This window comes from Chinchilla lanigera, unplaced genomic scaffold, assembly GCF_000276665.1.
Source record: "Chinchilla lanigera isolate Chin_1 unplaced genomic scaffold, ChiLan1.0 scaffold00004, whole genome shotgun sequence".
NCBI lineage: Eukaryota > Metazoa > Chordata > Mammalia > Rodentia > Chinchillidae > Chinchilla > Chinchilla lanigera.
The window spans coordinates 39,469,333-39,495,289 of NW_004955405.1; the positions used below are offsets into that span (position 1 = coordinate 39,469,333).

Below are 25,957 nucleotides of genomic sequence, written 5' to 3' on the forward strand. Positions count from 1 at the left end.
ACAGGCACTCACACTGGCGCTGTGTTCCCAGTGTCTGTGCGGGTGGTGTAGCATAGGCCACCGTGAGGTGTGTGCTGCCTGCCTCCAGGCCATCTGGGCAGTGTGGGCCGCCAGCCCCATATGTGTAGGAAGGGAGTCCTGTCCTGCAGGTGGAGAGGGATAAGCTCACTTTCAAAGATTCCCCAAATTTGTTGAGAAATTTGTTTCCCAATTCTGTGATTCCAGAGATGAGTCTGTGCAGTCACTGTGTAGAGCTGTGTGGCGCTGGTGGTGGGGTATGTTTTGCCTTCTTGTAATTTTGCCAAGGAAACCTAAGGTTTATCCACCAAAGTGAAATGGAGCGGGAGAGGACGATGACCAGCACAGGCCTTGTCCCGACAGTCCACCCCAACAGTTCAGAGAGCCAAGGGTGCCACAGGAGCTGCAGGCCAGGCCCTGGGAAAGTGGAGACAGAGCTCAGAGGGCAGTTCTCCACCCCTGCACCGTGTATGGCCCACAGTCAGCACCCGGCCACCTCCTTCCTTGGCTCCAGTGCTTGTGGGCCACTGCGTGTGCTTTTACTGCCAGCCATTTGGTGGGCTAGAAGTCCGAACCTACCCTCCAGGCCCCCGTGGACACACCTGTGTGGCCGCTGCTCGGTGCTTTTGATCACGGCAGGAGATGCATTGTTTTTTTCTTAGTGGTGGTACTGTTCGTATTTGAAATGATGCTGGTAATCTGACAGGACTCTTGGCCATTTTATGATCTGGGCCAGCTTACTTGCTTTTTGAAACCTGAAGCAGTTTCATTTTTCTAGACTTAGCAAGAGGCATCACCTGGCCTCTTGATGTGAGCATGGTAGGTGGAAGTGATACGGAACCCTGTTTTCTCCTGCTTGGTCTGGTCAGAGGCCTGCGGGATGCTTTTCTTGCCTCCTTTGTACTGCAGTGTCACCTGGCTCAGAGCTGTCGGGGAGCACCTTGTGGTCTAGGCCTCTTCCTCTGGCCCTTGCCCACAGCCAGTCCTGTGCCTGACAGCCCTGAGAGCCCTGACGCTGGCCATGGGGAGGGGAGGAGCCTTGCTCCAGGGTCCTGAGGCTTCTTGGGCCATACTCTGAACCTAGAGCAGGTAGTGTCGTCCAGCACTGCAGGAAGCAAAGCCGAGCCTTTTGGTGTATTTTGTCTGGGTAAGTCATTGCTCTGCAGAAACCATTTTTCTCAGAGTTTATGGTGGGGTTTTGCCTCCCTAGAGCACATTTCCTGGGGACTTTGGTGTATCCCCTCTTCAGACTGAGCGGTGGAGATGGACTGATGGACTGCCAGTGTGCCTGGCTCCCGCTTCCTTGTGGGATTCTGGCCTTACCCGGGTGGCATCCTCATCCCTGGCCCCGGAGAGCCCTCCTCCGCTGATGCTGCCTGACAGCAGTGGGACATCACCTGTGTCCCGGCAGGTTTTTGGAAAGTCAGTAGTCAGATTCCCTAAGGAAGGATGAATTGCCTGTTTTTTGCACACTTTAAATGGAGAGCAAAAGAAGGATCACTTGAACAGCTTGTGGGTGGTGAAGCTTCCTATCTGAGGTTGCCTGGGTTGAGATAGTGTTTGTGGTCACCCTGAGTAGTGGAGAGAATTGCAGGAGTTACTGCCTTCGTGTTTTCTGGGTGGGAAAGCTTTCTAGACTCGCACTTGAATCCTGGCGAGGCTGCTTGTAGCTGTGTGATCTTGACACGCACCTTCCCTGTGGCAGGTACCAGCAGTAGAACCACCCTCGCAGGTGACAGGAGGGTTGGACAGGCTCCTCTGTGTAAGCAAGGCTTACACAGCGCTTGGCAGCTTCTAAGTTCAGATTCTGACCACTTGGGTGGTTCCTGCTTGGCTGAGCTGGCATTCTCTTTCTCCTGCACTGCTCCTCCAGCTTCCTGGCTGGTTTTCCCAAGCAAAGCATTGCTGTCCACCTGCGGTTTATTTTTGACCCATCATCGCAGGGCAGGCCCTGCTGATGGCTTCCCAGAGTTGACATCCTGCCCTGCAGAAGGCCTCCCCAGCCCCTTCCCTGCCCTCCACCGCACACCTCTCCTCTTCTGATCTCATCCCTGCCGCCTGTGGTCTGGCCACGCTGACATTTTCGTTACTACCTAAACACAGATGGTTCCTTGCCAGCCGCCTTCAGACATCGGCACTTGGTGCTCACCTCGCTTTCGCTCTTTTCTCTCACATATTTGTGTGGATTACTCATTCACTTGCTTCAGACTTGGCTCAAAATCATCTACTCAGCCTGCTTTCATTATTCCATGTAAAATTATACACCTACCCCAGTCCTTGTCCTATTTCCTGCCTTACTTTTTCCAGAGCGTGCCTCAGTTGGCATCTTTTTAATTATTGTAGGATTTTATTTTTATTTTTTATTTTTTATTTTTTGGTTTTTCTCCGGTACCGGGAACCGAACTCACGACCTTGCGCTTGCCAGGCAGGCGCTTTTGCCGCTGAGCTAAATCCCCAGCCCCATTGTACAGCTCTCCTTTCTAAAATACAATTTTCATGGGGGCAGGAATTTACACGTTTTGTTCTCAGTACAAAAAACAGTATGTGGCTTCTGTGGACTTAGGAAATATTTGTTGAATACAACATCTTTTAAAAAGCAGGAAGTGGAATGGGTGCTGTTAGGCTGTATTTTCTTGCAATCAGTATGAAGAAATGGAAGTAAATTTCTTTCCTGTGCTGAGTGACCCCAATGTTTCCCCCCTAGAGATGTGCAATCTTACTACGTCTTTGTGAGCTCATGGATGATGAAAATGGAATCAATTTTATCTAAAGAGCAAAGAATGGATAAGTTTGCTGAAGACCTCACCAACAGATGTAATGTTTTCATACAGGTAATTCCATCTTCTTGCTTAGGCTGTTTTGGGGTAACTTCTTGTTTAATTTTCAGAGGGTATATTTGGAAAAAAAAACTTGGAAAGGATAGGCTGTTTTTATTTTAGAACAAATTGATTTATGTGTGCATCAGTTTGACTTACATTTTCTAATGGACCCATTCAGAGCTCTACCTTTATTCCATTTAGCGCATGACTGTGTAGCTGTACCCCATAAGTTTAGGTATGTTACATTTTCATTATTTAATTCAAAATGTGTTTGTGCTTTTTGTGGTTACTCTGGAGATTTCAAGATGCATCATTTACTCATTGTTTTACCACTTTCCAGATGGGGTAAGGGCTGAAAGCCACTTGCGTGCTGTTTGTTACCCTCCCACTTCCTTTGCCGCTGTGATGGACTTTGATCCTCTCTGATTTCAGTCTCAGAGCATTGTTGCTGCAGTCATGTTCACCGCCGATGCTGAGATTTCCTTGTGAAGTTGTTCATTTTGTTGTTGCTTCTCATCTGCTCTGCATCTTTTTCATGTGTTTTATCCTTCTGTTTATGGAAGGCCTACTGGTATTGCACTTAATATGAGCTTCTGTTGATGAATTACTGGTTTTGGGTACAACTATTTTCAACAGTTTTTCTGTGTTAAATTGCTAGGCTGGCTGGAATTTTTCACCCAGCTTTCAAACATGTCCTTTTATTGTCTTTTGGCTTCCTTTGTTTTTGCTGAACTCAGCTGTTAGTTTGTTGCTTTGCAAATATAATAGGTCTTCATTGCTTATAAAATTTAGACTTTGGGCCAGGCATGTAGCAGTGGCACAGCACCTGCCTGGCAAGCGCAAGGCCCTGAGTTTGATTCCTGGTACAAAAAAAAAAGATTTAGACTTCGGGTTTTTGCAGCATTCCTGGATGCCTCTAGGTGTGGAATTCTGTGTACTTTGCTGCTTGGGGTTTGGAAACTTCTTGAATTTGTGGAACATTCTCACCCAACTGCCAAGCCCAGCTTCTGTGGTATTTTTTTGCTTTCTGTTCCGATTCTCTCTATCTCTGTCTGATCTGCTGTTCCGGGCATAGTAGGAACTTGTGCTAGTGCAGTTAGGCTGGGACAGTGAGCAGCCCCTGGTCTCACTGGCCTGTTGGATCAGAATCATTTGGAGAACTTCTATCCTATGATGCTAGTTTTTTTCCATTTCACCCTTAGTTTTAGGGGCAGTGGGGCTTATCTTTCAAGATCCCAAGCCAGAGCCCAGATAGATGTGTGCAAGACTCTCATCCCCTCCTTCATGGCTCATGGACTCATTTTCATCCCCTTCCTTTGGGGTAGCATTGAAGGCAGATGCTTAAAGTGCAGGCATCTGCAGTTGCCAGGCTCACTGCTTCGGCTTCTGTCTCCCTCTAGGTCTCTCTCTGTCCCTCTCTTTTGTTTCTTGGTAGTACTGGGTGTTGGATCCAGGGCCTTTGCACTGAGCTGCATCAGTAGTCATGTTTTATTTTGAGGTAGGGTCTCCTTAAGTTGCCCAGGCTGGCTTGCACTTGTGATCCTCCTTCCTCAGCTTCCCAGAGTGCTGAGGTTATGGGCACTGTCCCCGTTGACTTACTTCTTTATTTTTTTTGATAGCACTTCGATGCTATCAATCCCAAGAGATTTTAGACCTGTTTGCCTACCTTTTCTAGTTTTTCTCAGCAGGAAGGGTGGCTCACATGGCTGCCACTCTCATCAACAGTAACAGACTGCAGACTGCTCCTCTTCATGTAGATGCTAAAGTACATCCTTCAGATGTAGCTTGTGCCTAGATGTGGGCCGGAGTTCTGTACTTTAAGCCTTGCCAGGAAAAGAAAAAGAAAAAAAGAAACAGGAGCTTCTTTTTCTGGCCTGCTGCGTTTGTGCTGTATGACTTTCCCCAGTGCTGCCCTTGGGCAGGGTCTGCTGGAATGGTCCTGCACTGACAGGGTGAGACTGGTGGCCCTATGTACAAGGGCCTCAAGCTTTGGTCGTGCTGTTACCTTTCTTAGGGTGGCCCGCACCCCATTTCATTTGGATTGTTTTAATGTGGCACCAGTCTTCACAAAGCCATAGTCAGAGAGGATCTCTCTCCACCCCGCTGAGGACCCTTGCAGAGAGCTGTGTCGCTGCTGGGAGGGGAGAGGGAGGCCTTTTTGCAGGTGTGAAAGGCTGCCTGCCCCCTTGGCCAACCCTGTGGTCACATCTTTTTGGAACCCTTACAAGCCCAAAGAAACTCCGTCATTCTTTTTGTGTTGCCATTGCCTCCCTTTTAGGTTTAAATGAAAACATGTAAGAAGTAGTATTCTTTTTTCCTGTTTCTCTGAGTTTAATAGCATTAAATATTTAAAATCTTGCAAGACTTGCACTTCCTTCAGGAGTAGGAGGAGAGAGTGTACTTACTGGCCAGAGGAAAGAAGGAGTAGCAGATCGACAGGACTGGTTTGGGTAAAGAGGAAAGGAAGCACGGTGTATAGCTCTTAACTCCTTTGCAGGCCCACACTGGTCAGAAAGCAGTTCTTTCTCATTTTTCATTTCTTAACTCTGTAAAGGTCCTTAGCTCTTGCCCTAAGTGGCAACAGGTGGGGCTTTATTCTCTCCGCTGGCAGGTAAGATAAGGACACTTAGATAACACGCTGCATATATATCATTTCTCTGAAGGTTTTTTTTAATGGAAAGATTTTTTTAAAAAATAATTATGTGCTGTAGTCTGAACAGTACTAAATGTCTGGCATGTGATATTCTAAATAAACTTCATGGGGTGCTTTGAAACAGCTATCAGTGTATCACGTTATCTCTGCAAGGAGGAATATTAGAGCTGGCTTTAAGAGCAAGTAGTTACTGGGAAGTTGTGGAATTATTACATGGAATGAAGTGTTGGAGAAGTGAAATCTTCCCTTGTGATTATACTAACCCTTTTCTTTCACAGGGCTTCCTTTATGCCTATAGCATTAGTACCATTATTAAGACCACGATGAATCTCTACCTGTCCATGCAGAAGCCAATGACCAAGACCTCGGTGAAGGCCTTATGCAGACTTATTGAACTTCTCAAGGTAGGGCTTCTGTCGCTGTACTTGTCATCACGACTGAGAAATGACCAGGCCCGAACAAGAATGAGCTTGTTGGGTTTGACTTCTTGGTTACACGAGGACAGATACTCGGGAGAAATACTGCCGAGTATTGTGGATGGCCAGTCCAGGTGCTCTAGCCCGTAACTTATGCCAGCCCACCTTAAATGTGCTCGGAATAAAGTGTTGAATGTCTCATGGGATTTACTGAATCCTGCACTGACAGTGGGAAACAGTGGCTGTGTGTGTATGCTTCTGCACCATTGTAAAGTCAAAAAATTGTAAGTCGACTGAGTGTTTAAACTTCATTAAAAGTTAATGTTATGACAATGGAAAGGTTTAGTATTTTTAGTAAAGTTTTGCTCATGGAAGTTTTAAACGTGTAAGTGTAAAAAACAGTCATACCACCTTATCCATTATTCTGTGGTGTTCACATGCATATGAGGTTATTTAACATGGAGCTGTTCTGTAACTTGGAGAGCATGCTTTATGTTGTCTTGATTTGGACAGGCAACTCTGCCTGCTTAGAGGAGGTCATTGTCCTGTGAATTCAGAGTTATTATCAACTTATGGTGCATGTTTCTGTAAAAGAAAACTCTGTGTGGACAGGAGAGCCCGGGTAACCTTAGGTAAAAACTGAAATGAAATTTGCTGATAAATTTCTGCTAATCATAGACATAAAGTTTGTCAGGAAATAAAGTTCTTTGGGGAGATTGTACCTTCAGATTTCCGGGCTTTTAATTTTTTTATCTGTTAACACTTTTTTAAAGGAATAGAAAAACGAAAGTGCCTGCCTGGCAAGCGCAAGGTCATGAGTTCAATTCCCGGTACCAGAAAAAAAACAAAAAAAAAGGTCAACTGAAAAAACGAAAGTGTATATATATGTATGTATAGGTACATATACAGTATAATCATTTCTAAAAATAGCCCTTCATTACTGACTCACTTGAGAAGTAGGATGTTCTAGATATTTGTGAAGCCCCTGTGTGTCACCTCCTGACTGCAGCTCAGCCAGCCTACCTTCTCCGAGGACATCTGTATCCTGCATTTCATGTTCTCTTCCCATTGTGTGGTTCTTTTTAGTTTAGCACGTATGGATGAACCCCCAAACCATTCAATGTTATGTATGATTTGAGGTTTATATTGACAGAGGAGTGCTGTGTGTATTCTTTGACTTTAACTCACAGCTTGTATTAAGATCTTTCCATACTGGGAGGAGCACCTGTAGTGTCTTTCTTTTCATTGCTGGGTGCTTGTCTGGCCTGGGCTCTGGGGTTGTGTCCAGTCTTTGCTATTGCAAACAGAGCTACTGTTTTTGTGTGTTTCTCGGTGTTGTGGTACAGAGTTTTTCTTAATATTGGGGCTACAGTGAGTTAGTTGTGCATATGTTCATCTTTTCAAGATGATGCCATGTTGTTTTCCCAGAGAGTGGCATCTGCTCACATACCTCTCCCATATGTCAGAATTCCCACTGTTCTCCAGCTGGCCCGTACCCCTCCAGGATGAGTATCACTCCCTGAGGTGCTTGGGGCCAGAAGTTTTTGGGATCCCCATTTGGTTTGGGGTTTTGAAATGTTCATAGTGAGATATCTTGGGGATAGGACCCAAGTCTAGACATGAAATTCATTTGGTTTATGCACACCTGACTCATGGATCCTACAGTTTTTCTTGTGTGCCTTCATTTTGCCTGGGACCCTTCTTGTGAAGTCAGGTGTGGGATCTTCCACTTGTGCTGTCAGGTTGACCTTCAGAGTTGTGGATGTTTGGATCAGTTTGGATTTCTGACTTTTAGGTTAGGGATGTTCATTCAATCTGTATTGTCAAGGCAGGGTCATTTTGTTCTGTTTCGTAAATCAGTGGATTTTACTGGTTTTGATCATGATTTTTAATGCTCAGCACCAATTATCAATGATGGGGAATATTTGTCCATTATTTATGATGTTTCTTTTTTTAGAAAAATCTGTCCCTGTCTTTTACTGTTTTCTGTGGCACTGTCTTTTTTTTGTTGTTTGTTTATATTCTTTATCTTAGACACCAGTTGTTGTTTTTGGCAAATATCTTTTTATAAATATTACCTTTTACTTTCTTAATAATGTCTGTTGACAGACAAGTTCTTAATTTAATATCATTGAGTTTTCCAGTTTTACCCTTTATGTTTTTTATTGTCTCTCATTTACCAATACTTTCTCTTGCCTGAGGTCATAAAGATTCATTTCTGTAATTTTGCTTAAAAGTTGTAAGTTGATTTTCACGACATTGCTTTTGGTTATTTTTAGGCAATAGAGCATATGTTCTACAGGAGAAGCATGGTTGTGGCGGACTCAGTGTCGCATGTAACACAGCACCTTCAGCACCAGGCTCTTAATGCTATTTCTGTAGCCAAGGTATGCGCGTGAATCTGTGTTCAGCACAGTACTGTTGTCTTTTTTGTTTGTTCTGTTGTTGCACATGCTTTTTATAGTTTAACCTACTTTGTTCCTTGTAAAACATAATATTCTTGGTCTTCTAAGAATATTAAATACCATAGGATTTTATGGTTTTTAGAGTTATCTCTCAGGACTTCCTTTCCTCTTAAAAATGGTACAATATACACTTTTAAAATGGATGCTTCATTTCTGGAAATGATTTCTTATTAAATTAATTTAGAAGTTTCCCAGTACACCTGTACACTTGCCGCTCCTGAGAGTGATAAGAAATAAGGATAGAGAAATAAATGCAAAACATTATGAAAAGTGTAACAGGGAGGGTCCTTTCCTATGGTCTCTTACATTGAGTCATGCAAAGGATAGTGAGAAGTTTGTCTTCTGAGCCTTTTGTTATCTCAGAAACAAAACTAATAGTTTCCTCTTTTATCTTTAAGAAAAGAGTAATTTCTGACAAAAAATATAGTGAACAGCGTCTCGATGTGCTCTCTGCTCTAGTTCTGGCGGAAAACACCCTAAATGGACCAAGCACAAAGCAGCGACGTCTCATTGTGTCTCTGTCGCTCAGCGTGGGCACGCAGATGGTGAGTGTGCCGCAGCGACCTGGGGGGTCACCGGGGCCCTGGCCCGCGGAGCCTGTCCTCATTCCCATTCCAACCTCTCTGCCTTCCCCTCTCTCACAGAAAACATTTAAAGATGAAGAACTCTTTCCCCTTCAAGTAGTCATGAAGAAGCTGGACATCATCAGCGAACTCAGAGAGCGGTAAGTAGGGCTGGTGTGTGTAGTAACACTCAAAACGGACAGCTATTGGTACATTTTAGGTATACATAATGATCACATCCATCATAGGGAATGTGTACCTGTGCATGACACAACTTGATTCTTTTTTTTTTCCTATTCCCCGCCTCCCCTCCGTTCAACCCCTCTTCCCCTCCTTATTTACAAAAGCTTTCTTTCCATTTTTTCTTTTCTCATTTTTTTCCTTTTCCTGTCCTTCCTTTCCCCTATCCCCTCAAATTTTCTTCTCAGCATAGCACGAGAAGCAATGAAACCTGGACAGAGCATTAGTTCCTCCCTGTACCTCTTTCCAGTGGTGGTGCGGGTTGCTTTGCCTCCGTAGGAAGCTGCTGCCCCGGGGACTCACTGAGAGAACAGTGCAGCCTCAGAGCCTTGCGGGACGAATGTTGGCATCACTGCTAGACTTTGGCATTTCTACTGTATAAGACTCTCAGAGCTGTGACCCAGAGCTTTGTCATTTTATTTGAGATTATATTGAATTTGAATTATGTCCTCAGTAGTCAGGAAGTTGAATTAGTTTAATTTAAAGCTTATTGTTGTAGCTGTTGGTGGCTTGCTTTGTTTTTATGTAGTAAGCAGTAAGTTTCTTGCAAATGAGTCTTCGGAATTTTGATTTTCCTGGTTGCATCACAGTTACAGCAGAGTTTCTATTTATGCTCATAGTTTTCGTATTGTTTTAGGAAGCTGACATTCTTACAGTTAAGGGCATTTAATAGTGGCATTTAATTTTTCCATTCTTGGAAGAAATACCAAACCTTATTCATTATAACACGTGTAGCTGGGTGTCGTAGCACACACCTGTGGCACCTGCATTCCGGGAGGCTGAGGCAAGAGCGTCAAAAGTTTGAGCCCAGCTTGGGCAGCTAAGCAACTCAGTGGGACCCTGGTTCAAAAGAAAGCAGTAAATTAACAGGCTGGGGATGGAGCTCAGTGGGGACACCTTGGGCTCACTCCCTAGGACTGCACACGTGAAAGATGTTTGATTATCATTTTGTTACCCTGTATGGTATGAAGTAGTATTTGGTGGCAAAGATTATAGATCAGTTTTATGGGATCAGGTTCTTTTGAGCATCGTTTTAAAAGTTCCTTTCCAGCCTGGAGGCAGGTAAAATGGTGCCTGTGGTAAAAGTGTTGTTGCGCGTAGTCCTATCAAATAATACTGAAACGACATTTTTAAGTCGTTTAAATTTTTATTTCTTTATAGTCGTGGGCATTGGATGAGAGTTCCAGTCCTGTAAATAAATTTAATTTAAACTGTTTAAAATTTATCTGTAGTGTTTTCCAAACCTGTAAAACTAAAGTAGATCTGCATAATTCTGACAGTGCCACGTTCAGTTTTAGAAATACCTGGTGTCTTTGTGCACCAGTGGTGTGTTAAGTGACGGGAGAAGTGCAGAGTGAGCGAGGCAGAAGCCCTGCCCTTCTCGCACAGCCGCTCTTCCACAGCGCCGCGGGATGCTGCGGGTGTGGCGCTGCTGACTGCTGTCTGTGTTGCAGAGTGCGGGTGCAGTGTGACTGCGGCTTTCTGTACTGGCATCGAGCTGTCTTCCCGATCTACCTGGATGATGTGTATGAAAGCGCTGTCGATGCGGCTAGATTACATGTAAGTGCAGATAACAGTAACGATGGAGCTCATCTGGTCACTTCTTAGATGTCAGATGGGTCATCTGCTGTAGTGAACTGCTTTAACCTCACGCTGATGCTGTTTTATACAGTGCGGTAGACAGTGTGTGTTTGTGCGGTCCGTCCTTAGATTTTATACTAATACTAATGAAGTGAATTGCAATATATTCAGCTGCCCCCCGTGGATTTCTGATCATTCCCATTCACTTGAGTTTAGTTGTGTCATACTACTCGGATTTTCTCATCAGCGGACCAGATGTTATTCATGTTTCTGTTCACTGTTCATTTCCACGTGAATTTCTCTAAGTCTAAACTGTATGCTTCGATTCCTCTACTACTGGGAAAGCAATACATTTGTGGAAAAATAATTTTCCTTCAGATCGAAGCTTTGCTCACTAGGTAGATAATTAGATAACTACCTTTGTAACGTTGCTTAGATGAGCGATACGATTGTGTAGATTCATGCCCAGTGTAATTTCCTTCTCAGTACATGTTCAGTGCCCTGCGAGACTGTGTGCCCGCTATGATGCACTCCAGGCATTTGGAGTCCTACGAGGTCCTGCTGGATTGCTACGACAAGGAGATTATGGAAATTTTAAATGAGGTGAGATTGTATTTGAGATTGAGAAGACTACAGCAATGTTGTAGAATGCAGTGTTTAGAAAAATTTTAGATGGTGGCAGACTTTCACTGAGCCAAAAATTGTAAATCGCCATGTAGGACAAAGGGTATGGTTAGGACAATTTAATTATTAATATGACCTTAGCGATTAACTGTTAATATTTCATATGGAGGGCTCCTAAGAAGAGAATCGTATGTAGTCAGAAGGATTACTTGTATAACAAAATACATGTGTTGAAACTGTGATAGCAGACAAGGTGGCCCGTCTCATCACCTTTGTCACAGGGAGTTGTCACTTTAATGATCGTTGCCCCAAGGGAAGCATTTTCGCTCTCCTGCTGTCTGTTCTCCAGACCTTCCCAGTTGGCTGCTGGTTCCACATACTTCATGTGTCACGTTCGTGTTCTTTATGATGAAGCCGTCAGTTACTACCTTTTTATTTGCTTTGCGAGATAAAGCATGAAAGTAAAGGCTTGGCGTTTATGTAACTGCTTCTGACAAAAGAGTCATTGATTTAAAATGGAGAACAAAGTCTCTGTAATGATCTCAGTAAGATTTTGACCACATAATATTTAGAACCCTAAACCCCACAATCCTGTTAGGCGTTTTTTTTCATCGGTGCACTATGTAGAGCTCTCAGGGGCAAAACGCGGATGTGGGGAGATGGCAGTTGTAACCTGCTTGTAACGACTGCAGCTTTCGCTTCATTAATGACTAGCACCTGCTGGACAAGCTGTGCAAAGAGATAGAGAAAGACCTGCGGCTCTCCGTGCATACGCACTTGAAGCTCGACGACCGCAACCCTTTCAAAGTGGGCATGAAGGACCTGGCGCTGTTTTTCTCTCTGCATCCAATTCGCTTTTTCGATCGATTTATTGATATTCGAGGTGAGTGCCTGTCTGTTGAAGGGTCAGTGAGACAGACCTTGAGGTTGTCTTTTTGGATGTGGTTGTGTCTTCAGTTTTTAGTGCCTAGCCCCTTATGTTAAAGGGAAAAGTTCGATGTTCAGAGGCAGTGGTGGTTTTTTCCTCTTTAGTTTCTTATTTACTGTCTCATGAATTAAAATTCTGTTTACTTAATTAATTTATTTTTTGTGCTGGGAATTGAACTCCGGGCCTCATGCTTGCCGGGCTGGTGCCGTGCCGTTGAGCTACATCCCTGCCCTACAATTCTGTTCCATTTTTGCAGCTTATGTTACTCACTACCTGGACAAGACTTTCTATAATCTCACCACGGTAGCTCTTCACGACTGGGCCACTTACAGTGAGATGAGAAACTTAGCCACCCAGCGCTACGGCCTGGTCATGACGGAGGCGCATCTTCCCAGTCAGACGCTGGAGCAGGTGGGTGGGAGGTGCTGCTCACATCTCCGACTCTCGAGTGAGAACACAGAGTGGAAGCCTTATGTCTTTATACTTGAGGTTTTTGGTGTTTGGGTTTTTTTTTGTTTGTTTATTTAAAGCCTCTACTGTATAAAAATCAATGTCACCGGTTTTGCACAGCCTTGTAGTGTGCACTCAGACATCTGTTGAGTATTGAAATATATATAGATTGATACTAATTTCAAAAATGGACTGGGATCCTGAGGGGCTTCAGGTAGAGTCACAGCATGTAAAATCTGGACAGGTATATAAACTTGAGTGTCTTGGGGCAGGTGATATGCTCTCCATAGTTGCAAATGCATTTGCTCTTAAAATGAGGAGTCCAGAGTAGGGTGTGGTGGTGCAGGTTTGTAATCCCTGCACTTGGGAGGCTGAGACAGGAGGATTACCATGAGTTCTGGGCCAGCCTGGGCTGCATAGTGAGTTCAAGGCCAGCCTGAACTGCATAGCAAAACCTTGCGCAAAAAAAAGAGAGTGCAAAGTAGCATTGGATGTTGCTCACTCAAGCAGCTAATTTATAATATTTATAATTTATATACAGAGTATCATTATGGAGCTGAGTGTGACAGCTTATGTTACAGATTTGCATGGAATTCTAAGATAATCCACATAATATTTATCAAAAACAATTATTCAGTTTCAGAATTTGACCGCCATAATTTCTTCTTTAACCTGCTGTGTGTAAGATCATTTCCAGGATGTGTTCGTGTATCCTTCCATTCACTTACGTACACATCTAGTATTTATTGAGAATATGCTAGACACTCACCTGTGTTAGGGATTTACAGGGAAAGAGAAATCATTCCATTTTGTGTTACTTCAGTCTCACGGGAGATTTAGAATGAGAAGAGCTGTAATAGAAACTTGCAGGTGTTGCAGTGCCGCTTTGGAGCCTGCAGAGCAGCTGTGGAGCGATGAGTGTGAATACCACGGGATGTCAGTAATAAGTGAAGAACGAGGGAGTCTTAACGAGAGTGAAAGCGGTCTGGTGTAATCAAAAGAAGTGTAGGAATTTGACATTAGACTTTGTAAAATCTCAAGGGTGTGCCTCTCCCTGCGTCTGACCTCAGAGAACTCTCTCGGCTTCGTCTTCTTCACTTACGGAGTTTCACAGTAGCACACTGTTGGGAAACTCCACATAAAGAACCTTGCAGAGTACCTGAAAAGTAGTTTGTGTTAGAAATGTGAGAGCTGTCCTGTGACTGCGCTCTGGGATCTGGCCATACCTCTCCTTGTTAGAAAAGTGGAGAGAAGACCCTTGGAAAGACAGATCAGCACCGTGGGGACACAATTGTGGTTCATGGTCTCTGTCACTAAACATAACCATTCCTGTCCACATGGACGGGGTAAATAACAAGCGGCCAGGCTTCCGCAGGGAGCGCATCCTGATTGTCCCTGTCACAAGGGTCTTGAACCTTTGGCTCTGCCTTTTATGTAGTTTGTAATTCTAAACTCACCAGGGAATTAGTCTAATCCACAAGTCATAATATTGATATGAGCTTTAACTAATTGATAGGAGTTAAACTAATAATAGTATTTTCATGTGGATTATGTTGTAGGGCCTTGATGTTCTGGAAATTATGAGAAATATTCATATATTTGTGTCTCGATACCTCTATAATCTCAACAATCAGGTGAGTGGACTTTAGGAAATATTTTTAAATCTGGGTATGTAGATAGTGGAAAGGTTAAAGGGCAAGAAATTGATTTTTCAAGGGTAAAGATAAGTAAATGATATAAAACAAGAAGTAATTGTTCAGAGATCTTGTTTATTTCTTTGTTGGCTTTTGGTGTCTGAGTGGCTTTATAGTCAAACTGCCTTTAAGGAAACTAATTGTAAATTTTGTTTGGGTAGCGCATCAGTGTTTGCTATGGGTTGTATTGTATTAAGCATAAGTCTGTTTCGTTGCAGATTTTTATTGAACGAACAAGCAATAACAAACATTTGAATACTATTAACATTCGGCACATTGCTAACTCCATTCGAACACATGGCACGGGCATCATGAACACCACAGTAAGCACCTGTTGCGGTGGTTGGGAGGTTAATGTACTCCTGATAATGTAATTTGGAAGAGAGTTTTCTTACAGGATAATCTGATAAATGTGTATTACTGCTTGTCTCTCTTATCCCTGAATTTTCATTTTCCCTCGTGGTGGAGTTAAGAAAATCTGACACTTCAGTTGTATTGGATGTGGAGGGAGCTGGGGTGGAAAGGCTCTCCAGGACAGCCTGCCCTCACAGGGCTGTTGTGAGCAGCGTGTGTATCGTGTTGATTCTCTGACGTTCTCTGAAAGTGGCGTTTCAAACTGAGTCCCAGAGAGCAGTTTATTTAATGCTATTTGTAGTCTTTTGAAGAGAGGTTACTAATTACTGATATCCATATCAGACAGTTTGCAATCCTCCTAGAAATGGGCACTCATTTGAGATCACTTGAGCGTGTGTGCTGCTTTCCCCTCTGTAGGAAAAAGAGAAAAAAATCTTGGAACTGACCTGTGATAAGGGCACAGTTCGTTTCTCTAAGAGTAAAAAAAATGTGAATGCTTAAATTGTTTCATGTTAACTAGGTTGGAGTGAAGGGGTCAGGAAAGATTGGACAGCTAAGTTGGGGTTGTTTCAGTAGAGAGGAGGCTTTGAAGGGGTTGAGCTGATGGATGGTGTGATTGGAGCTCTGCTGGTTAACAGTAAGGGAGTGACACGTAGCTAGTCAGAGTTCGATTGGAAATGTAAAATAAGTTATCTATGTGGAGATCACATCTGAACCTTCGAAGATGAACTCTGACCTTTTGAGGTTAGACTTTAATTTCAAGCATTCGTGTAGCAGAATACCGTACTGTGGTGTATTTTATGTGTCTCAGGCCCTGTGCTAGGCACTAGGGATGGCCTGCTCTTCTGGTGATCAACATTGACAGGAGTTGGTCAGCCACACTGGGAGACAGGCAACCTGGAGGGAGCGTAGGGGTGGGACTCTCAGGGGAGTCACCCACCTGGGCGGGGGGAAGGACTGTGGAGAAGATAAAAGCAGAGCAGTGGGAAAAGAGCAGCATGGCACAGCGTTTCTGCCCGCACCCTCGCTTCTGTGAGTGGGGAGCTGCAGGCTCAGCAGCAGGGTGTTACTGTACAGAAAGTGATAGTAACATTGGAGGGCAGTGGCCCCGGGAGTTGGTCGAGGGCATCCCTGTGTGAGTTAGGAGTCATCTTACTTCAGTTTCAGCTCAGATCTTACTTCAGTTTCAGCTCAGATCTCACCTCATTAGACTTTTCTGAATCTTTTTGTTATTCATCCCCAGAGCACTCACACTTTAATTTTTTAGAAGTCATTACAGTTGAGATGCAATTTATTCAACAGTACTTATTTAAAATGGCTACCACTCCGGTTAGAATATGGCCGTATCTAGCATGAGGCCAGGCGCGTTGCTCTGAGCATGAAAGATGTTCAGAATTAGTTGCTGATGAATAATGAATGTTTCTTCAGAAAGTCCAGAGCACACTCTTGCCTCCGCCTCGTGTGCAGTTAGTACTGAGCAGTCTAAGGCCAGGAGCCCAGGATTCCCAGTGGCTTTGGCTAAAAACCAGTCTCCCGCCGGGCTCCGTGTCTCCCACTGCCGTGCAGCTGTGTCCTTTCACAAGGAAATGCGCCACTTTTTCTTTCTTTCTCCTTAGCAAAAATATGAAGAAGGTCAGCCTGGGCAGTGGCAAATTTAAATATTTTTAGGTCTGTTGTGGTTGAACTTTACAAATAGTACTTTTGAGATCTTTGTTATTTAGTATCATTGATTTGAAATTAATTTCATATTAACTTTCTCCAATTTTCTGAATTTCAATTTTTATAGGTTAATTTCACCTACCAGTTTTTGAAAAAGAAGTTTTACATCTTTAGCCAATTTATGTATGATGAGCATATCAAATCCAGATTGATTAAAGACATTCGGTTTTTCAGGGAAGTTAAGGACCAAAATGATCATAAGGTATGCTTTGTGTTCTTTGGAACTCAGCTTTGATTCAGCTGGTAACTATGTGGTAAATGTCTATGTAGAATTCATTATTTAGAGCTCAGTGGGCTTTTAGCTTTCTTCCTTACCTTTCACTTGTCTCTGAGGCTGGCTCTGTGCTCGTTCTGTTTTCCCCTACAGCCTGTGCTTTGCATTCTCTGTCAGATTCCACGTAAGGAAAAATGGAAGGATCAGTACAGCCAGATTCCCTTTCTGTAGTTTGAGAGTAATACAGTGCTTACTTTGAAATGTTTAAACACTGTCAATGTGTGGGCCAGCCCTCCTGCTCCCATTCCCCACTCCGTTTCTGGAGCAGTTGCATTAGCGTGTATTCCATCCACTTGGTCACACGTCTGTGGACAGATGTTTCTAAGAGGGATTAGTTTCTCCTTTTTTTCAGTCTGATAGAGCTGTTGGGGATGAGAGACCAATACCGCTGGTGGGGAACTTAAATTTAGGGCCCTGATTATTACTCCCTTTGGTTAATATCAAGAAGAAAAAAATCGTATTGACTTTGAACATGAGGGGTTTTTATTTAATTTTAATTTTAATTTTAATTTTATCTTTCTGAGACAGGGTCTCACTATGTAGTTCAGGCTGGCTTTAAACTCACTAGGTATCCTGGCCTGGAATTCACAGTTATCCTCCTGCCTCAGTCTTCTGACTGGCTGGGATTACAGGTATACATATGCCACTACGCCTGGCTAGTTTGTAAATTGTTTGTCATTAGACTTGAGGGTTTTATTGTTTAAAGCAGAAGGAAATAACATTAGAAAGTAGTATTGGTGTGGATAACTTGAAAGTCATTTTCTGGCTCAGGATCTAAAGATTATTTCAAAATTCTCTCTCTAGTACCCTTTTGATAGAGCAGAAAAATTCAATCAAGGCATCCGAAAACTTGGAATAACACCAGAGGGACAGAGCTACCTTGACCAGTTCAGGCAACTCATTAGCCAAATCGGTAAGTTATTATATTGAGAAGTACAGCACAGATGTTAGGGATTGCGTGCCCTGAATAGCTCATACTAATAAATAGCTTATGTTCAGCTCAGTGCTATACCACTAGGGGAATTTTCTTTTCAGAATTTTTGCTGCAGAACTAATTGGTAGACTGTAGACTAATAAAAGCTAATAAAACCTCTTGCATCAGATTAATCATCTCAGAGGTCATATTCAAAATTAATAGTCAGCTGGTAAGTACTTACTGGATACCACTACTCAAAGCATCATTTTGAGCTTTTAAATACGTGCTGTCACATTACAGCCAAAATGTGAAGATATGTAATATTTATATGAAAAGATAATAATTTAATAAGTTAAATATAATTTGAGGTACAAATAAAATGCTAAATGCTATGATTTTTCTGTTATACCATTTTAATACTTGTGTAGATAATTTGTACTTCTGCCATATGATTAGAACTTAATCTTCTGAAGTACAGTATAGTGTACTTAAGAGGAACAACTACATGTAGATATAATCACAGATTAACAAGATGTTACACTCCTTTGCATTTTTCCCAAAAATTACCTGCATGAAGTGCCCTCCCATTAGCCCCATGAGGTAGCCATGTAATCAGTTTTTGTGTTTTGTTTTTGTTCTTTTTGAGACAGGATCTCACTGTGTAGTTCAGGCTGGTCTTGAACTCAGTACGTAGCCCTGCCTGGCCTTGAACTTGCAGTAATCCTCCTGTCTCAGCCTCCTGAGTGCTGAGATTACAGGCATGTGTTACCATGGCCAGCCTAGTTGGCAAACTACTGGAGCAGTAGTGCTTAACCATTTTTGAAATTCTGGTGAAGATAATTTTGCAGAGCAAATGCCCATCTGCTGTGCATGTGGAGTTAGGTGTAGAGTATACAACAGCACATTCCGAGCTGTCTTTCTCGATCAGTGTTGCTGTGACTGTATTTCTTCACAAACAGGTATCAGAGTTTTACCGCGGGTGAATACTGCCTGTACTGTTAATTTTCTTATGTTTCTGTGTTTTTTGAAAGTATGACTTTATCTTAAGACGTAACGTTCAGGTCATGGGCTTTAGCATGCAGTTCATGTTCCTGGTGTGCCTCTGCACCCATGGCCACGGAGAAGAACGTGCGCGGTGTGGTGTCTAGTGTTGCCTCGCTCCTCTGCGTGCTTTCCCTTTGGGGATGCTCCCCTCTTTACTTTATCCCAGCATTTTACTCTTCATTCACTTCTTTCAAACACAGGCTCTTTATCTCTGCCTGTAAAACACTGCAGTGTGCTTTTGAGTCGGTTAATCATTTTGAGAAAAGGAGTGAAGAGCTGGGAGCAAAATGGAGGCTCTGGCCGGCTGCCTGCTGGACTCACTGAGGACTGCTGCTGTTCGCTGAGCATTTACTGAGTGAACAGCCCTGGTGCTGTGTGTGCTGAGGAGTGGGGAGCTCACAGCCCTGGAGTACTGGTTCCGTTCCTTCATTCCAGATTCTTGGTTAGGACAGCAAGTGCTCCTGGGTGCTGATGTTTCTTCTGTAGGGCCCTAAACGAAGGTTGAGCCCTGCGAGGGCTGACTTGGCCTGGCGAGGAGGCTGACATACAGAGAGACTGCATAGGTTGAGCAGGGTCCTACTGCTCACAAGTGCCGCAGTCTGCATTTGAACCCTGGAAGTCTGGCTTCAGAATTTTTGCTCCTTGCCACTATGCTGTGCCAGCTTGTCACATTTTGATCAACTAGACGTTAGTCGGACAGTTTGGAGGAAAATAGTGAAATTAGATACTTGCTTTTTCTGAGATGCACATTAGAAGAAAAAGAAACAGCTGAGTGTGGTGGTGCACGCCTGTAATCCCAGCCCTCGGGAGGCTGAGGCAGGAGGCTTGCTGTGAATTTAAGGCCACCATGGGCTACCTTGTTTCAAGAAACCAACAAAACAAAACAGTTGGGGTGGGCATTAAAATAGGTTCAGGGGCCCTGTAGGCTGGTTAGCATTGAAACACGTTACTCTAGTGATTTTGAATGGCTAATGCTTACCTTCTTGTGAGTTCTGTGGCCCAAGTAATTTCAGCTCAGTTCAGTTCAGTTTGTGCTGGATTCCTGCTTTGTGCGGGATGTGTTGGCTCTGGGATGGAGCAGTGGAGGCCAGAAAGGCTCTGCTCGTGGAGCTTGATTTTAGTGTGTGGGGTGGTGAGTGAGACGCTGTCTGAGCTGCACTAAGGAGTGCTGCCTGTGGAGACAGAGTGCCCACGGTGACGTTCAGGGAGGACTTCCCAGATGTGACACGTGAGCAGGGACCTACAGCCCGTAGGGGCGGAAGCTTTGTGCCGTCCAGAGAAACAGTACCAGACAGCCACACTGAGCGCAGAAGCCAGAGTGTGCCATGCATTCTTGAGGATTACTGGGGCTGGACGGAGTTGACAGAGACCTGAGTGGTGGGTGCCAGAGCAGCGAGCCGGTTGTGCTGTCCACCGGAAGGATGGGTTTCACTCTGGAACGGGAAACATGTGTAGAGTTTTCAGGAAATGCTGGATTTTGAGGTATCACTAGCTGCTAGTGGCGGTAAACCTCTGGGACTTGGGCAGCAGCCATCTCTGAAAGGTTCTCCGTTGTATGCCAGGTGGGTAAAAGCTTGGGGTGTGACTTGACACAAAGGTGGAAGTGGGGACGTTGGGAACTGTTGTGCGTCCTAGTGTTCTAGGCAAGATGTGATGTTTTGGAGCAGGATGAGAACTGCGAAAGAGGTGAACATGGTTGGATTCTGGCTACGTTTTCCAGGCGGAGCCAACACTAGTTTGTCCAGTGATGAGACACAAAGTGGGACGGGAAGGAAGAAGTCAGGGATGGCTTAAAGGCATTTGCTGCGAGCAGCTGCAGACAGAGATTGCCAGTTTCTGAGGGAGACATCCTGATGCTGTTACAGATCCCGAGTTTGACGTGGACATTTACATTTTAACTTTCTTCTGGATATGTAAACGTGCACACTGATTTCTCGGTGGGTGGTGTGGGGCGGTCTCTGAAGGTGGGAGTGAAGAAATCATTGATACTCTAAAATGTTGGATCACACAATGTCTCTGGGTGCATTTAATAAATTTATCAATTAAAAGAGGTAAGTTTATCTTAAGGTATGTAATGAAACATAATTGTACTTTATAAGTGCAGAAATATACAACCGTTTTTTTTTTTTTTTATGGAGGAAGAACTGAAGTAAAACAGCATATTTTGGTACTGAGGAGTGAGAACCTTGTAATTCACTGTACATATAAACACGTGGTTTTTGTGTGATTTTTAAGGTAATGCCATGGGCTATGTGCGGATGATAAGATCTGGTGGTCTTCACTGTAGCAGCAGTGCCATTAGGTATGGATGCAGACATCATCTTTGACGTGTTTATCCGGCTTACAGTTATGTTTTTTAAATTTGTCTTGTGATATATATGTAATATTCATAGAGAAGGTGTTCGTCTTTGTAAATATATGTTGTGAGGAAAAATGGAAGTAAACCATTAATCCTGCTAATTAGATTTTTTTCTCCTTAAATTTTAAGACCTCATTAGACTTTTGAAAATCTTTATTTTTCTTAGGGTTACAGTTAAATCATTTTGTCAGTATTTTTTTTGTTTTGTTTTGTTTTGTTTTTCTCCGGTACTGGGAACCAAACTCATGACCTTGCGCTTGCCAGGCAGGCGCTTTTGCTGCTGACCTAAATCCCCAGCCCCCATTTTGTCAGTATTGCTTATAATTAGTCTCGGTAGAGTACGTGATTTTAAGGATTAAAATGTGATATCTAAAATATGATTTGCAATAGAGTGGTGATATTAACAGTGTCACTGAATGCAGAGTTTCTCCTGAAGCACATAGTTGAAAATCTTTGAATGCTACACTTTCCTGTCAGTTGCACATGTTTTAGTTGCCTTAATAAATACCTCCCCAAATGTCTTACTTAGATTTGTGCCTGATATTGAAGATATTGTAAATTTTGAAGAACTAGTAAAAGAAGAAGGTCTTGCAGAAGAAACGTTAAAAGCAGCAAGGTAACCTAGTTTTGGAATAATCTAAATTTGGAAGTTTAGCTGGGCGGGGTGGTACTGGCCTATAGTCCCAGCACTCAGAGGCTGAGGCAGGGTAACCACTGAGTTCAAGGCCAGCCTGAACTACACAGGGAGTCCCTGTCTTGAAAAGCCAAACAAAGGTGTGTTTGTGTGAAACAAGAAAGGGAAGACCGTAGGGTAAAGTGTAATACGTGTGCCGGTGTTTTTATTATATGAATTATAGTCTCGGCTTCACACTTAATGGAGAAGAAACAGGAACTCTTCAGTCTCAGGGTGCTGTGTTCTGTGTTAGGGACTCAGTTAACGAAATAGCGCTCGGAAGCTCCTTGCGTACGTTCTGAACTCAGGGAGTTGTCCTGCTTGAGTGCTGTGACCTGACCTGATGGGAGATGGACTTGAAGAAGTGTGCCTAAACCATTACTGCTATTTTATTTTTGTTCTTCTCTGTTTTTTAGGCATCTGGACTCAGTTCTCAGTGATCACACACGAAATTCTGCCGAAGGCACAGAGTATTTCAAAATGCTTGTGGATGTTTTTGCACCAGAATTTCGAAGGCCAAAGAATATACACCTCCGAAACTTCTATATCATTGTGCCGCCTCTAGTGAGTATTTGCAGAGACTAAAATGAAATTTTTAAAAAAGAAGTATTGATAAATAATTTCGGTTTCCTTGTAGCATGATGCAGACTGTGTCCCTGACTTTGTGATGTAGGTGAAACTACACGTCACCTCAGTGTTACTTAGAAGTTTGCTGACTGGCTGCTTGGATGGAGATGATCTGAGCTGAGAGAGGTTCTTATTAGTAGATCACAGAGAAGTCCTGCTGTTTTTGGATCACTTGGGTATGTGCTGTCACGTGTGCCCCAGAGTCTGTGGGTGGAGTTACACCGCAGTCACACTCAGCACTTCCTGTGGGCCGGCAGTAACTGCTGTGATAGGACGCTGCTTCTAACACCTCTCAGAAGTTGCTCTTTGAGGACGACTTCTCTGTTCAATAGTAAATACACTCAGAGTGAACTTTCAGTGCTTTCTCCTTGTGAAAATAGATGGAGTGCCCCATTCTAATTCCGTAGTTGCCTAAGTATGGCTCAAGTCTTGAAAAATTGCGTTATAAAGACAGTTGTTCCAGTGGGGAAAATGGGGCTAAGAGTCTGGAGAGTCAGTACGGGTTACTTTCCCCTCGAGGTTTCTGTAACTAAGTCTTTTGTTTGCAGTTTGTAAGTGGAGAGCTGCTTATTTTAGGCATCGCTGAGTGGCTGTAGCTCCAGCCTACAGAACAGTAACTTTTTATATTGTCACCTGTATTGTTGATGTATCTTCTTACTTACGATATAACTGTTAGCGCCTGGTGGAAATGGGAAATAGCCGGTCACCTACAGATACCTTTCTTCCTTATGAATTTTCTGTTTCGTGCCTTCATCATTAGCTCTCCTGACTGTGACGTGGCACAGATGCATGCGTGTCTCTGTGTGGTGAGCGCCCTTTCGTCTTAGGCTGGTGTCCAGATGAGCATCGAGGCTGCCTGACCACCTGGCCCCGCAGCCATCTCAGGGCAGCGCTCCCTGCCCTTCGCGGTCTGGAGAGCTCGCCGCAGCCAGCAGCAGCCTCAGTGAGGCCCTGGCGAGCTTCGGGAGGAGTCTGGAGTTGTGCGGATTCAGTTACCAGACTGAGAGTGTGAAGCAATGTGGGATGCTGCTTTTGTGCTCAAGTTTGTGGTCTAGTTCTAGGAGAACGACAAGCTGCGTGAAAAGGACTTTAATAAGAGCTGATAAGAGGTTTCATAAATAATATGATTAATTGCCAAATAAGTTCTATAGGCAATCGAAGTTCAATATATATATTTTGTCTCCAGGACAGGCTGATAGGTGTTCACTCACTGTCACAATTGTGTTGGAAACAGTGCCGTCTGCCTTCCTCTAGAGCTCTGCCGACCATGACACAGCCACTTTATTTTCATTCACGTTTTATAAAATAAAAGTGTCAGTCTCTCAGTTCCCTTGGCCTCGAGTCTGAAGCTCAGGGCCAGGTGTGACTTGAATGTGCAGATGCGCAGCAGTTCTGCCGTGAGCGTCAGGGCTGCTCAGAGTGAGCTCCAGATGCTGGCCGTGTTTCCGTCAAGAGTGTGGTACGGGGGGCTGGGGATTTAGCTCAGCGGCAAAGCGCCTGCCTGGCAAGCGCAAGGTCATGAGTTCGGTTCCCGGTACCGGAGAAAAACCAAAAACCAAAAACAAAAAAAAAAAAAAAAAAAAAGAGTGTGGTACGTAGTGAGCTTCAGTGGATCTCGATCGAGTAAATGATTCAATGAGATAAGATTTTGGGGGCGGGGGATAGCTCAGTGGCACAGTGCCTGCCTGGTCCTAAGTTCAATTCCTGGTACCCGCCCCACCAAAAAAATCTTAGAAGATATTTTGGAAAAGCAGGATTTCAAGAGAAAGTACTATTGTGAGGAATTTATCCTTTAGCTGAAGGGCTACTAATCCTTTTTTGAACCAAGAATTTGGGAAGAAGCAGTGTTTCAGAACGCTCGGAGCAGGCGGAAATGAGCGTTACCCTTTGTGTAGTAAGAGGGCTTCTGCTTGGGAGGAAATAGGCCCACTTTGGATGCCCATGTCCACTTCTGTGGCCTGGGCTGAAGTACGGAGTCTACTGCCAGTGTCCTCCTGTCTGAAATCCAGATGCTATTTTGTAACGGCCCTCGGAGCTGGCCCTGTGGGGGTGAGGGGGGGCTGAGCGGTGCCCACCTTCCACGTGGGTGCGCGCTCCGTGGCCCCGTGTATCCAAGGCCAGCGGACCCTGTGTACTGTGTAAGTTTTGAAATGTCTTTTTCAGGAACTAAATTTAGAACATTTCCTAAACCTACTTTTGACTCTGATACCTGTTATCTGTTTTCAGACCCTCAACTTCGTAGAACATTCCATCAGTTGCAAGGAGAAACTGAATAAAAAGAATAAAATCGGAGCCGCCTTTACGGATGATGGTTTTGCCATGGGTAAGCGTGATGAGCTGTTGTTGTGTCAACTCCATACCTTGAAAATGGGCTTTTGAAAATGGTCGTGTGCTTTTCACGGGCACTGCTCGTTCTTATCTTCTGCGACTGCCTCGGCTCCCTCTGGGCGCTGCCCGCCGCTTGTCCACTTTGCCTTCTGCTCCGGCTGTGTTCCTGCTGTCTCGGTTTCAGCACTGTGCCTTTAGTTCCTCTGGCTTCCTCGTAGCTTCTTCACTCGTTCTCTCTGAATGGGGCAAGTTTTTATTCTCTGTCCTACAGCTGTGTGTTTTTCCAGGTGACTTTCTTGGCTGTGGGGTTTATTTTTTTTCTTCTTAAATGATTTTTTCTTTTTTAGTTCTTTATACTTTTACATCTTTTTTAAAGGAACAATTAAGCCATCTTGCTTAAACCTGTTTATGTGGGAAAGTGTGATTTGAGACGATTAGTTCAGAGTGATGAGCTTAGTGCAAGAGCTGTGGGGGGAGGAACAGAACCGGACTCTGTGTTTACTGGCACTGAGCTTTGGCTTTGCTAATGACTGCAGGTGTGGCTTACATCCTAAAGCTTTTGGATCAGTACCAGGAGTTTGATTCACTTCACTGGTTCCAGTCTGTGAGAGAGAAATACTTGAAGGAGATAAGGGCGGTTGCTAAGCAACAGAACGTGCATTCAGCCAGTCAGGATGAAAAGCTGCTGCAGACCATGAATCTCACTCAGAAGCGACTGGACGTCTATTTACAGGTAGAGGCTGCAGCGGCGACTCTGCTTTGACTTACTTTTCAGTCTCTGGAAACCAGAAGCCATGTGCTCACCCCCACTTTAAGAAGTGAGGCGTGCGGTGGTAAAAAGAGTATATTTTAGAGTTCATGGTATTTGCAAACTGCCTCAAATCTTAAAAATGGGTGAGTTAGTTGGTTCAGTTTCTGTATTTGTGAGTTCTGCCAGAGCTTCTGAAAGTATTTTTGATGTTCTACCATAACTGTTTTCCCCTTTTATTTCAAATTTATTTACTTAGGAATTTGAATTGCTGTATTTTTCACTGAGCAGTGCGAGAATTTTCTTCAGAGCAGACAAGACTGCAGCTGAAGAGAACCAGGAAAAGAAAGAGAAGGAAGGTAAGTGATCGGCTGCATTTGGAAGGACCAGTAAGTCTCTTAACAGCAGACATGAGTATCTCATTTTCTTGTCAGATTTCCAGCTTCCCTATTCTTTTGGAAAAT

At 43.8% G+C, this 25,957-nt stretch overlaps 1 protein-coding gene across 1 annotated transcript in view; it reads left to right on the forward strand.

The window, feature by feature from the left end:
• Nucleotides 1-25,957, forward strand: part of Kiaa1033 (KIAA1033 ortholog) — a 47,873-nt gene that overhangs the window by 17,910 nt on the left and 4,006 nt on the right. The window contains exons 14-32 of the mRNA XM_005374605.2: nucleotides 2,723-2,849; nucleotides 5,769-5,894; nucleotides 8,186-8,293; nucleotides 8,770-8,916; nucleotides 9,016-9,095; nucleotides 10,629-10,734; nucleotides 11,242-11,358; nucleotides 12,094-12,262; nucleotides 12,564-12,718; nucleotides 14,317-14,391; nucleotides 14,670-14,774; nucleotides 16,592-16,726; nucleotides 17,603-17,711; nucleotides 20,994-21,060; nucleotides 21,647-21,733; nucleotides 22,207-22,354; nucleotides 24,644-24,740; nucleotides 25,282-25,478; nucleotides 25,753-25,852. Coding sequence (XP_005374662.1) covers nucleotides 2,723-2,849; nucleotides 5,769-5,894; nucleotides 8,186-8,293; nucleotides 8,770-8,916; nucleotides 9,016-9,095; nucleotides 10,629-10,734; nucleotides 11,242-11,358; nucleotides 12,094-12,262; nucleotides 12,564-12,718; nucleotides 14,317-14,391; nucleotides 14,670-14,774; nucleotides 16,592-16,726; nucleotides 17,603-17,711; nucleotides 20,994-21,060; nucleotides 21,647-21,733; nucleotides 22,207-22,354; nucleotides 24,644-24,740; nucleotides 25,282-25,478; nucleotides 25,753-25,852 — 2,255 coding nt within the window. The remainder of the gene's footprint in view (nucleotides 1-2,722; nucleotides 2,850-5,768; nucleotides 5,895-8,185; nucleotides 8,294-8,769; nucleotides 8,917-9,015; nucleotides 9,096-10,628; nucleotides 10,735-11,241; nucleotides 11,359-12,093; nucleotides 12,263-12,563; nucleotides 12,719-14,316; nucleotides 14,392-14,669; nucleotides 14,775-16,591; nucleotides 16,727-17,602; nucleotides 17,712-20,993; nucleotides 21,061-21,646; nucleotides 21,734-22,206; nucleotides 22,355-24,643; nucleotides 24,741-25,281; nucleotides 25,479-25,752; nucleotides 25,853-25,957) is intronic.